The sequence below is a fragment of the Cololabis saira genome, chromosome 13 (assembly GCF_033807715.1).
Source record: "Cololabis saira isolate AMF1-May2022 chromosome 13, fColSai1.1, whole genome shotgun sequence".
In the NCBI taxonomy this organism is placed as follows: Eukaryota; Metazoa; Chordata; class Actinopteri; order Beloniformes; family Belonidae; genus Cololabis; species Cololabis saira.
In genome coordinates this window covers 12,075,093-12,088,210 of record NC_084599.1, presented here as the reverse complement: position 1 = coordinate 12,088,210, position 13,118 = coordinate 12,075,093, and the positions used below count along the sequence as shown (strand labels likewise).

The 13,118-nt window shown below is 39.9% G+C and overlaps 1 protein-coding gene across 2 annotated transcripts in view; it reads right to left on the bottom strand.

Moving 5' to 3' along the window:
• The window catches only part of polrmt (polymerase (RNA) mitochondrial (DNA directed)), a 108,684-nt gene extending 100,104 nt beyond the window's left edge, over positions 1-8,580 (bottom strand). The window contains exons 1-7 of one of the 2 annotated variants that reach the window (XM_061737722.1): positions 8,495-8,580; positions 3,946-4,122; positions 3,726-3,863; positions 3,501-3,631; positions 3,348-3,397; positions 3,044-3,160; positions 2,302-2,419 (exon numbers count right to left, since the gene is read on the bottom strand). In XM_061737722.1, the coding sequence (XP_061593706.1) occupies positions 2,302-2,419; positions 3,044-3,130 (205 nt within the window). In that variant the 5' untranslated portion in view covers positions 3,131-3,160; positions 3,348-3,397; positions 3,501-3,631; ... (1 more) ...; positions 3,946-4,122; positions 8,495-8,580. Of the gene's footprint in view, positions 1-2,301; positions 2,420-3,043; positions 3,217-3,347; positions 3,398-3,500; positions 3,632-3,725; positions 3,864-3,945; positions 4,123-8,494 lie in introns of those variants that run through there. The other variant, XM_061737723.1, reaches the window with a different exon arrangement.
• Positions 8,581-13,118: the final 4,538 nt, after the last annotated feature.

Below are 13,118 nucleotides of genomic sequence, written 5' to 3'. Positions count from 1 at the left end.
ATTTGAACAATGACAGAATCTGTACAATTTTGCACCAAAACAATGGATTTACAATGAAAACAATCAAGTGTTATCTTTCACCTGTATTGCTGCTGACAGCTTTACAGAGATTTCACTTTACCTCACATTTACCTGCATTTCCGAGGTAATTAAAGCCTTGAAAAGAAACTACTTATCTTCTTATATATTTATTTTACACAGGTACAGCAGGCGCAGCAGGGGACAGGAACAAAAAATTCTGCTCCGGGGCATCCCAGCTCCAGACCCACTCATGACTGGCCAGAAAAACCTTCAACGTTACAGAAAGGTCCTTCCCTGTTTTCAGCCAGTTTACTGCCGCTTCATCAATTCATATTGCCACCAAATACTGCTGGGGAAGCACAACTGAAAGGGAGGCCACAACCCCAAGCCATCTTCCCAACTCCACAGCCCCATCCACAGCTGCACTTCCTGTCACAACTGCCACCTGGCTACGTTGTCCCGTCAGGGGCTGCATCCTCACAGGTGACGGCTGCACCTGGATCTTCACAATACATACTTTCATATACCGGTATACCATTATCATCACCATCCACCCAGACACAAGCACACAATGAAAGCGGACGTAGGAAACAGGTAGAAGAGCACACAGCCCAAGGAAAAAGAAAATACACCAGAAAGACAGATGTGATTATTTGCAGCAAGTGCAAAGAAAGCTAAAAAAAACGCCATCACACAGGCAGTAATTCGGCAACTGGTACTGTGGAGAAACAGAGACACAATCATATGATCAATGGAGGGCTGTATTGGAGAAAAAGCAAAAAAAAAAAAAACAGAAAGCAAGGACCCTCCTGCTTCTTAAAAGTTAATTAGTTGGGCTTAGTTTATTTGGTGGTAACTTTTTTGCTGTTTTATGTTTTCGTGTTTGGGTTTAGCAGCTTTTTTTAAAAAACCTTCATCCTTTTGGGAATATTGTTATTGCTATGGGTGTTTTTCTTTTTTTATTTCTAAATATTAGTCATTATATGCCTTTTTACATCTTATTGTAAAATATTACTATTGTAAATATAAATGAGTGCCTTTCTACATCTTAACGTTACAGCTACGATTGTTATTGTTGTTATTGCTGTTTTATTTTACCATGTAAATATATATTTATATAAGTTAATAGAAGTTTATAAATATGAGTCAGCATTTATTGTTTTATTACGGTTTCTATTGTTGTTTTATTACTGTTTCTATTGTTGTTATTGTTATTATTTGTTATGTTGTTGTTATTTGTTATTGTTATTATTTCAATAAAATGGTATGTTTATAAGTGATTTTATGACTTTCTTCCTCTTATTCCATTGTTATAAACGTATAGATTCTAAAGGATAAGATCCTTTAGAATCTATACAAGGCTAACTGTCCCAAATTGGACATAGCTTAGGGAAGAAAATGTGTAGAATGAACCTTTATTTCTTTATTTCTACCATCTCATTTGTTTTCACTCTTAAAAAACACGTTCTCGTTATCGGCAGTCCCTGGGCTCGAACCTGCGAACTCCCGCTTGAGACGGCTTTTTTCCGTGCGTCCCCGGGCTCATCTCTGGGCTCGAACTCGCGAACTCCCGCTTGAGACGGCTTTTTTTCCTGCAGTTCCCGTGCTGGCTCTCGCGATGTCGCGAGTGATTTTGATCATTTCTGGATGAGTTACATCGACTAATGCGCGATGTCCTTGGCGCAGCAGGTAGTGCAGCCGTCTCACAGCAAGAAGGTCCTGGGTTCGATTCCCGCCGGGGACGCTGTGGGTGCTGAAGTGCGCTGTTCGTGCTGTGGGTGCTGAAGTGCGTGCATGACTTCAGTGCCCACACCCTGGGTGGGGTTGGCGAAAGAGCCTTTCTGTGTGGAGTTTGTATGTTCTCCCCGTGTTCCCCTGGGTAGCTAGTGTGAGCTACCCTCACAAAAACATGCACACAGTCCTGGGCTACACATGCCCCCTCTGGCCAACCGGGGCGCCAGATGGGGTGGGGAGGATCTGGCCGGAATAACGTGATCCTTCCACGCGCTACGTCCGGTCAGAGAAACCCCCCATAAAAAAAATATTAATAAATAAATGATAAAAAAAAAAAAACAGAAAAAGGGTCTCTAGGACACGTGGCTCTATAACACCCTTATGACACTTATATTTGAATTAAAACCGTTGAGCAGAGGTGGGGTTATATAAGGATATAGGACAGCAGACTGAAACAAAAGCCACCTCATACCCTTCAGATAAAAATCTACTTTTTTTATCTTGTTAGCGTGTCTATCAACTGTCTGTATGTGTTAAAAGACAAACCTTCAGGAAACTGGGAGAGCAACGCAGCCAGCAGCAGGCGGAGAAGACCGGACGACTCTCCAGCTGCTTGATGGAGGTTGAAGGAACAATCCTGACTTCCTGAGAGACAGACGTGCAGCTGTGAAGGGAGAAGGTTGTTAAGTTAGTGCACGTTAGTGGAGTTCATGTAGAAACCAGCATAACCACAGAGGAGGATGTTCTTGGTGTGTTTTGGTCTTGTTATGAAGTCAGAAAGCGTGACTTGCTCTGGAAGGGGTAGTGACGGCACAAACCTTTTACCCTCACTCATGTTCAACCAAGACAACAGTGGAATTGTTGTTTGGAAACATCACAATGTAAACGCAACAGGACACAACTGGATTTTTTAGTTTTTTGGCCAATCTTTTTTTTCCCTTTCTTTTTTTTCATTAATGTTTTTTTTGGGCCAGTAACCTGTTTTTTTTTCTTCACTTTTTTCAACCAGTAAGTTGATTTTTTTTCTTTTTTTTTTCCAACATTTAGTTTTATTTAGGGTTTTTCTTGGCCAGTGAGTTGATCTTTTTGTTTTTTTACGTCTCACTCTATAATCCAAGACAACAGTGGAATTGTTGTTTGGAAACATCAACTTACTTACAAAATTGGCAGTACCAACTTGATCTACACAATCCTCCATACAAGGAAGTGGAAAAGAATCAGGTTTTGTGAGGATATTGACTTCACGAAAATCTGTGAAAGATCTGAGGGTGTGATCTGGCTTACTAACCAACACACATGGGGACGCCCAGCTGGAACAGGAGGGTTCGGCAATCTTGTTCTCTAACGTACTTGCTTGCTTCTTCTGCAATGTCATGCTGTATGAGATGAGTATGGGAAGGAGTGTCTGAGATCAAGGAAGAAAAGGACAAAATGAGATCAGACAATTCTGTCTTCCTATCCTCTGGCAGATGACTCAACAATGTGTCCAGATTCCTCAATGATTTTTTTTTAGTCTGCCCTGCACAACAGAGTCATCTGGAGCACAAACTGACTCTGTTACACTTCCTCCCCCAAAGATGGAGAGACTGTACCAGCAGCCGCCAGGGCCACAGGCTTTATTTCCCCTGCGGAGTCCTCCCCCCTATAACGAGAAGAAAGCCACAATCATACATACTGTGTATGTTTTTATTGTTTCTGAGTAGTAGCCTTCAATTCAATATATGAATGGAAACGTAAACTGTCACCTCATCCCAGTCTTCTCTGGCTCCACCTTCCTCTTTCTCTTCATGGTTATTATCCCCAACAACCTCTTTGTCTTTAGGGTTGAGGTGTGAGCTGACAAGCAGATTGTCATCGTCTGGTCCCAGCAAAACAACTATCAAGGGAGGAAATAAGAATTAAAAAAAGGACAAAACGTGATACTGCAGATGAACTGCTTGTTAAAGTTGAACAGGAAGTTCTCCACTTACTTTGCTCTGTTTCCTCCTCGGGTGGAGCTGAACTCTCCTCTCTAACGGCTCTGCTCTCCTCCTTTTCTTCCAGCTCCTTGTGCGCCCTCACAGCCTCGATGGCTCTCTCAAAGCAGACGCTTAAACTCCGGGACACAGCTGAAAATGTTTGAAAAATGATTGAAAAACATGCAGCCATCCATCCAGCATGAAGAGTGGCGGCGGCCCTGCGGGGTCTCACCCTGCGGCTGGGGCTGCTGTGGGGGGGCTCTGCGCAGCGGCCTGTGTTCGGGGGCCTCCTCCAAGGTGAGGGAGAGGATGACCGTCTCACAGAGGAACTGAGCCCCGCTGACCTCCTCCTCACGCTCCTCTTCCTGCGCCGCAGGCTCCCACACCTCCTGCTGCCTCAGCTTCACTCCTGGTGACAACACAGCAACCAAGTGGATGCTTGAAGGAAAAGCATCTTTCATGTTCCGCTAACTCGCAGCATCATCATTACCTCCAAAATCATCATGACATCAGTCAATATGTTGCATACAATTACAAAAGCTCTCCTTTAAGAATTTGCTCAATCAATGAAAAGAAAACCTATTTAAAAAAAAAAACACATTTGTATACATCCATGTATCCTCCTGCAGTTAATGTTAATGACGTCACATCAAGAGCGTCATTACTTTAACAGTCGTTGCGTCCGAAATGCCATACTAAACATTATATACTCAAAAAGTATACTTAAGTTCGGCACACTTTTGAGTAAATATCAGTAGTATGTGTTAATTCGGAGGAACTACTCAGAGCCACACGGCACTTCCTGCCGTTGGGAGGGGGAGTTGTTACCATGGTGTCTATTTGATTTATTGTCATGTTTTGTTTAAGGGAGGGGAGATTTTCTTTATATATTTAGTTTTATTATTCTTTGTATGGTTTTCATTTTGGAACCCATGATTTACGTTATACTGCTACACTGTGTATCTTGATAACAGTCAATTGATTTTGTTTGATTGTTCAGGAAGCAGAATATGTGGGTGCTTCTGCTGAACTGAATCGCCTATAATTATGTATGGTTTTTGTCTCTTGTCTCCATACACAGATCAGTCGTCCTGGGGTCCGTTTCACAAAGCAGGTTTAGTGAAAACTCTGAGTCTGTTAACCCTGAAATGAGGGAAACTCTGAGTTTTCCGTTTCACAAAGGGAGGTAACTCAAACCAGAGAAAGAGGAGTAACTCTAGCCTGTTTCACAAAGAGAGGTAACTTAAGCTCTCGTTCAGTTACCGTAGTAACAGACGCTCTGAACCTAACCTGGTCGGGACCAGGTTTATTTCAGCGAACCTGGAGTTTCTCTCTGTCTCCTCCCTCAGTGGCGTCAATTCAGCCAATGGGTCTTTACGCAATACACATCCGTTTTCTGCACCACGGACAGCAAGTGGCAGAGTTAGAGCAGAAAAAGCGTATCTGACAAACGCAATTTAACTCGTTCACTTTATTCACTATGTCAGTGCCACAATAACACAGGGACATCCCAGTTTAACTTCAAACAGTTAAAGTCCAAATGCAAAAAGGAGAGGGAGAGTAAAAAAAAGTCAAATATTTCCCTTAAACAGATGGATGGATAAACAGAGGATTTATATCTTACTTTGAGATGAATTTGCATAATTAATCCATCAGTGGCTAACAGCCTCGAAATATCTTCTGGACCCATCACTTGCCTTCTTTCTTTTTTTTTTATTGCGTGGTTGTCGGCTTCCTTTTCATTTTTGTAAGTTAACACTGCAGAGCGCACTAAAAACAAGATCGATAGCGACCACTGTCGTCAGGGACGCTGGGATATTTCAAGATATGAGGGGGGTACAAGTGTTGGGAAAGATAATACCTAGTGAAATCCATCGTGTTGTTCTGATATGCATTTGTAGTTATTTTATATGTATTAAGTAATAGAATAAATCAATACAAATAGATGCAGAGTAATTCCATAAATGTATTAAAAAAAAAAAACCTTTAAATTTTCCCCTGAAGCCGAGGTGTGGCAGCTGCCGTACCCAATTGACAGCCCTGATCTAATTGACAATAACATTTCATTTTTTTTTCCAAAATATGCTCTCATACTCGCCATATGCACGTATTAACACTTCTAACTCCAGTGGCGTGAAGTATGTGGATCTTGAGATGCAAACTAATGTTTCCTCAAAGGGATTTTGTAAATTGAAAAGATAAATAAAGTTAAAAATAAAAAAAATAAAAAGTATGTCGCTCTTTTGTGTCGCCGGTTGCCATGGTGAATCCTTGTATCAGCGCTCTACTGATGATGGCTTTTGATTTCCCTCACGCTCGCGCTTAACTCCAGGTGAAACTACTTAGAGTTGAGTAAATTACCTCAAATCCGCTGTTCTGGAACCGAAAACTCAGAGTTTCCGATCTCAGAGTAGATCAACTAAGAGTTCAGGATTAGACTCAGTGTTTGTTGAACCTGCTTTGTGAAACGGACCCCTGGGGCCTGTACTACGAAGCGGGATTTGGGGTTAGCGAGGTAACTTCAGGTTTAACCCTGGGTTTTCAGGACTACGACGGTGGTTCACTTCTTACCGGGGCACATCGCCATGGTAACTTATGCTGAACCGCTAACCTGCTCCGGAGCAGGTTATGTTCCAGATACAGATCGCCGGGTGTAAAAGCACCGCCCACTGACCAATCAGCTCTCTTGGAAAATGACATGCCCTTTCGAAGAGAATCCAGTGGAGCTCTGTGCGCGGATCGTGAGAGGATCCCTCCGAAGAGAACGCGTATTCTGGGACCACCAAAACCCCTTTGCTTTCCCTGTATGAACGATCCAAAAAAATAAAAAAGGAAAAAAGGAAAAAAAGAAAAAAGAGGTGGAGGAGAAAATAAAAAATAAATCAATCAACCCTGACCTAATTAACCCTAACCCTAATAAAACAAATCATCACCCAAAATCCGATGTACAGTCAATCCAAAACTAATACCAATTAAATAAAGAAATCAAGAAGAAATCAAAAAGAAGATGCATTTGTAAGGGGATAGCAAAAAAGGGATTTTCAATTTCGTCCCTCGAACATTCTGAGAAGTCACTTTAAAATACTAAATACCCCCCTCCTGAAAAAATAAAAAATTAAATAAAATAAATAAATAAACCCAATTCTTTGGTACAGCATCAGCACAAGTTATCGGTCAACAACAATAGTTATAGAACCAATATATACAGGACTGTCTCAGAAAATTAGAATATTGTGATTTTCTGTAATGCAAACACAAAAACAAAAAAATGTCATACATTCTGGATTCATTACAAATCAACTGAAATATTGCAAGCCTTTTATTATTTTAATATTGCTGATCATGGTTTACAGTTTAAGATTAAGATTCCCAGAATATTCAAATATATGTATATCCCTATGAATTTACGCATTTATACAGTCAGCGATCTTTTGCCAGCTGTCTTTCCTGCATTTTGCAGCTGCAACTGTGTTGCTTTTTGCCTGTATTATATGCCTATACTCATCATATTTCCGTAAAATTATTGTTTGCTCTTCGCTACTGAAATAAGCGGCTCTGACAGCGGACTTCTCCATGCTTGCGATTGGTCATGCGCTGAAAACACCGCCCCTTTTATGTGCACGCGCTCATATCCAGATTGGAGAAACCTGGGTTGATATACCGAGTTGATAACCGCCGTCGTGTGACCGCTTAGCGTGATTGCAATTGTCCCGCTTAGTGAATCTGGATAAGGAAAAGATATCCTGGATATGTTGAACTTGCTTCGTAGTACAGGCCCCTGGTCCCTTTGCAGAAAAACATCCCCAAAGCATGATGTTTCTTTCTCCTCCAAACACAACCAGTTGTGTTTCTACCAAAAAAGTTCTATTTTGGTTTCATCTGACCATATAACATTCTCCCAATCCTCTTCTGCATCATCCAAATGCTCTCTAGCAAACTTCAGACGGGCCTGGACATGTACCGTCTTAAGCAGGGAGACACGTCTGGCACTGCAGGATCTGAGTCCCTGCGGCGTATTGTGTTACTGATGGTTCCTTTGTTACTTTGGTCCCAGTTCTCTGCAGGTCATTCACTAGGTTCCCCCGTGTGGTTCTGGGGTCTTTACTCACCGTTCTTGTGATCATTTTTACCCCATGGGGTGAGATCTTGCCCCAGATCGAGGGAAATTATCAGTGGTCTTGTATGTCTTCCATTTTCTAATAATTGCTCCCATCAGGAGCGGAGTATATCAGAGCTGGGGCCCTTTTAGCCTGGAGCCTCTCGTCATGACCTCCCATCTGGCTCTAGGCTGCAAAAATACCCGTCTCATTATCATAGCCTACACATGCCCAACAACTGGGCTCACATGCTTTACCAGATGTAAGAGCAGAACATAGCCTATTAGAGATTGTGAAAGATAATTCTCAAATGTGTTAAAATAATACAATTTTTCGGAATAATTATGTTTACTTGCAGCAGGGTAACATATAATTTAATGTCCGCCCCTATGACTCGCATTTGCTTGTATATATCAGCACCACAGATAACGGAAACCCACTTCATATAATGATATAACATGACAAAGTCCAACAAACCACAAGAACAACAAAAACATAGCCTAATAAAACGAATACATTTCAGACATTGTAGGAGTTCAGCACCACGGATAGCCACCAGATCACTCTGAAATCACCATCTGACATCCACTTCAACTAATGACAGTAGTGTAGTAAAATTGGCACGGCGGCCCATACATTTACATACAAGTTCAAAGTGAATTTGAAGTATTGTGGCCAACTCACCACTACATGAAGGTTCTCGGTGAGGCTTGCGCTCCGCAAACTCGCCCAGTGACCCGGGGATGAATCGCTGCTGCTAGACAGGTTCATCTCCCACAGAAGGAGGATTAAGGCGAACAAAATATGCATCTAGCTTGGGCAATTTGGCTTTTTCTTGCTCCTTTTTTCTTTTTCTTTGCATTTTATCGCTCCACTTTGGTGTTTATAACTCCCGCTCATGTTTCGGCTGTAGGATTCATGGATGTATTAAAGAAAACTGGATGGGGCGTCAAAAATGGCCGCCCATTCATTTCAATGCATTCTGCTCAGCCAGCGCATCCGCTGAAAAAATCTCTGACTTCCGGGTTTACTTCCGCATACAGCGGCCGACAGCCAAGTATGGGTAACTGCAGGCAGGGAGGGGGGGCGTGGTGCAGGGAAGGGGGCGTGGTGCGAGGGGAGAGGGCGTGGTGCGAGGGGAGTGGGGGCGTGGTGAGAACTGCAGTGGGTGTGCTGCGATCCAAGCCAATCAGTGGGTTTACAATGACATCTCAATTTTGTATTATATTTATCTAATTTATTATAACTATTTCCATTAGATAATTGCGGATTCATCCAGGTATGTGTTTATCTATAATATATAGGCTACTGCTAAATGCCTAAATTGTAAATTGTGTATATATATATATATATATATATATATACATATATATATATATATATATATATATATATATATATATATATATATATACATATATATACATATACATATATATACATATATATATATATATATATATATATATATATATATATATATATATATATATATATATATATATATATATATATATATATATTTAGACGTTTAATTCAGAGCGATTTAGGCCTACTAAGCAAGAACAAAAAATACATCAGATATGCTAAGTAGTATAACAGTGTCAAATATTAATTATACGTAAGGGTTAGTGTATCACGAAGATCTGTAATGATACTAAGCATATAGTAAATAGTGCTGTGCCTATATAAAAGATAAAAGTTTACGTGAACTGTGTGTGTGTGTGTGTGTGTGTGTGTGTGTGTGTGTGTGTGTGTGTGTGTGTGTGTGTGTGTGTGTGTGTGTGTGTGTGTGTGTGTGTATTTGCCTACCATCACATATTCATGCATTATTAATAGTTCCATGCATTTTTAGTGGTGGTCAGAGGTGGGTAGTAACGAGTTACATTTACTCCGTTACATTTACTTGAGTAAGTTTTGGGAAATCTTGTACTTTTAGGAGTAGTTTTTAATCACTATACTTTTTACTTTTACTTGAGTAGATTTGTGAAGGAGAAACTGTTACTCTTACTCCGCTACATTAGGCTACGTTGAGCTGTTACTTTTCTTTTATCCCTTTTATCCACGTACGCGTCAATCTCATGACATCACTGGGTGATTCTTTGGGAAAAATGTTTGTTTTTGCATGTTTTGTCACATTTACACGGATTCAAAGACACACACAGAGTTTCTATGAGTTCATGGGCTTGTTCTAGTTCTGCCTGGTTAAAAAAGAAAAGTACAAAGGCTTGAAATTTTGTGCTACTTGTGCTTAATTTATTTTTTTATTCTGTTATTATTTTACTTATTTTATTATTTATTAAATTACTTGAATTTATTTTAAGCTTATTTTAATTTAAGCTATATTTTATTTTTTATTAATTTTAATTTATCTTATTATTTTATTGATTTAATTTGCCTGAAGATGATTATTTTGTACTTTTGTCTGTTTGAATGGTTGTGTTAAAAAAATAAATCAGACGTTACTCAACAGTTACTCAGTACTTGAGTAGTTTTTTCACCAAGTACTTTTTTACTTTTACTCAAGTAATTATTTGGATGACTACTTTTTACTTCTACTTGAGTCCTATTATTCTGAAGTAACAGTACTTTTACTTGAGTACAATTTTTGGCTACTCTACCCACCTCTGGTGGTGGTGTATATACATGGTTATTAAAAATGAGCTTATAAGAGGTGACCTTAAAGTAAAGTGTTACCCTTCTTTCTTTCTTTCTTTCTTTCTTTCTTTCTTTCTTTCTTTCTTTCTTTCTTTCTTTCTTTCTTTCTTTCTTTCTTTCTTTCTTTCTTTCTTTCTTTCTTTCTTTCTTTCTTTCTTTCTTTCTTTCTTTCTTTCTTTCTTTCTTTCTTTCTTTCTTCAACCAGAGTTTATACATTTGCAACATACTGGACATTCACTCGAGAGCAAACCCCTTTGTCCCACCTGGTTTCTCAGGGTGCTCTATCAATAAAGTCTCTTCAATAGTTTATCATTTTATTCTTTTATCTTTGTGATCCACAATGACTTACCATCATTGTGGATCACAAAGATAAAAGAATAAAATGATAAACGGTCGGGAAATATATGTTCCCCGCGTTTGAATTTCATTGGGCGGCTTGGTTTGCGGTACGCCCAGTGCTTAGTTCGCAGCACGCCCCCCTGTGATGTCACTCGCTACTCCCTGCCTGCAGTTACTCATGACTCCCGACAGCGGCCCATAGAGCATGCGCAGTTGAGTCACCTCCCATGATGCTCTGGGGCCTCCCATCATGCCCCGGGGCAATGACGCGATTATTAATATAATATGTATTAATATAATATATAAATTAATGTATATTATTACATGTATAGTATTACATATATTATTAATGTATTAATATAATATAATTACATAATATATATTAATATAAACATCCGTGGAATGCACGGACACGGCTGTGACGTCAGCCGTGACGTCACGCCCAGAAAGAGACTTTTCTTTTACTTTTCTGGCCGTTATAAAACATTTTTGACGGATATAAAGTCCATGACTTAAAAATATAGAATACAAAGATTAGTAATTGCCGGTGATTACAGCTGGAGGTGTCCTGTGAACAGTTTTAGAGGCTTCTCTTTTACTATTGCGGTCTATGGGAAAAAAGCTTTCTGGGCCGCATGGGATTTTTGGTTGCAGTACCGCGGCTGGCCACTGGGAAAAATCGGCGCGCCTTCTGACTGCCAGACCCGGGGGCTGGTAGGATTACTGCGCTCTGTTGACAAGTGATCGATGATGACGTATGACGTTGATAGACGGCTGTTGATGACGAACCATTTTACCCAAAATACATTTGGAGATTATACTTGCAATTTTTGTTTTAATGTTAACTGTGAGTGTGAAAATCTCAGCACAATATATTATACAATGCCACAAAAAAAATAAAAAATAAATAAAAAATAATCTCGCGGGGTGGCGGGGCCTGCGGCCCGGGTGAGCCCCATTGGGCCCCGGGCCGGGGGAGTACCGCCCCCCCCAGTCCCCTCTGAAGCCGCGCGTGTCTCTTCCACAGTTGATTTCTTCACATCAAGCTGCTCACCTATTGCAGATTCAGTCTTCCCAGCCTGGTGCAGGTCTACAATTTAGTTTCTCACGTCCTTTGACAGCTCTTTGGTCTTGGCCATAGTGGAGTTTGGAATAAGACTGTTTGAGGTTGTGGACAGGTGTCTTTTATACTGATAACAGTTAAAACAGGTGCCATTAATACAGGTAACGAGTTCTTAAAGAAGAAGTTATAGGTCTGTGAAAGCCAGAAATCATGCTTGTTTGTAGGTGACCAAATACTTATTTTACCAAGGAATTTACCAATTAATTCAGTAAAAATCCTACAATGTGATTTCCTGGATTCTTTCCCCCCCATTCTGTCTCTCATATTTGGAGTGTACCTATGATGAAAATTACTGGTCTCTCTCGTCTTTTTAAGTGGGTGAATTTGCACAATTGGTGGCTGACTAAATACTTTTTTGCCCCACTGTATATATACATATACACACAAATACATATATGTATATGTGCTTTGTATTGACAGGATTCATGGTACCTAGTTGTAAATTCATTATCTAAATTCTGAAAATAAACAATAAGACCTAACCGTTTTTAAAAAGCTGTTTTTATCAAGTCTACCTTTTTCAATAACTACTTACCCTGCCTGAAGTTCTCTACCGTAATTCCCCAATCCAAAGAAAACCCATATCTCTAGCCTGAACAACCACCGGCCAGTCAGGCTGACTCCTGTGATGATGAAAGGTACAAAATCATATCACTCCAAGATTGCCCCATAGCTTCAACTCTCACCGCTTCACTTATGGAGCAAATAGATCTACAGAGGAAGCAGTAGCAACAGCCCTCCTTGGCATTTTAAAATCATTGTTCTGGTTACAATGGCAAGATGTTCTATTTTATTAACTGAAAAATGAACTCAATTAATGAATAATGTACAAATTGGCAGATGTTTTTCCACCTTGAAAATCAATAGTTGAGACCGCTTTATGAAAATAGTATTCTGTTATTTCAGCATGTAAATGAACAAATATCAAAACATTTTATTTCTCAACTTCATAAAATTCACCTGAGGTTCATAGTTGAAGTTATCATTTAATTATATGCAGTCTATGATTTCAGCATGTCTTAAAAAGTAGTACTGCACTGTTCTCTCATTCAACTCATCTACATGTAGCCTCGAGCATCTGCAACGTGAAAGATGAGACTAAGAAAGGGTTCAATTGTGGCTAAATAAAAGCACGTTTAAGAAGAGGTAACAATGCTGAATAAGACTGCTGACATTTCGTTTCACATT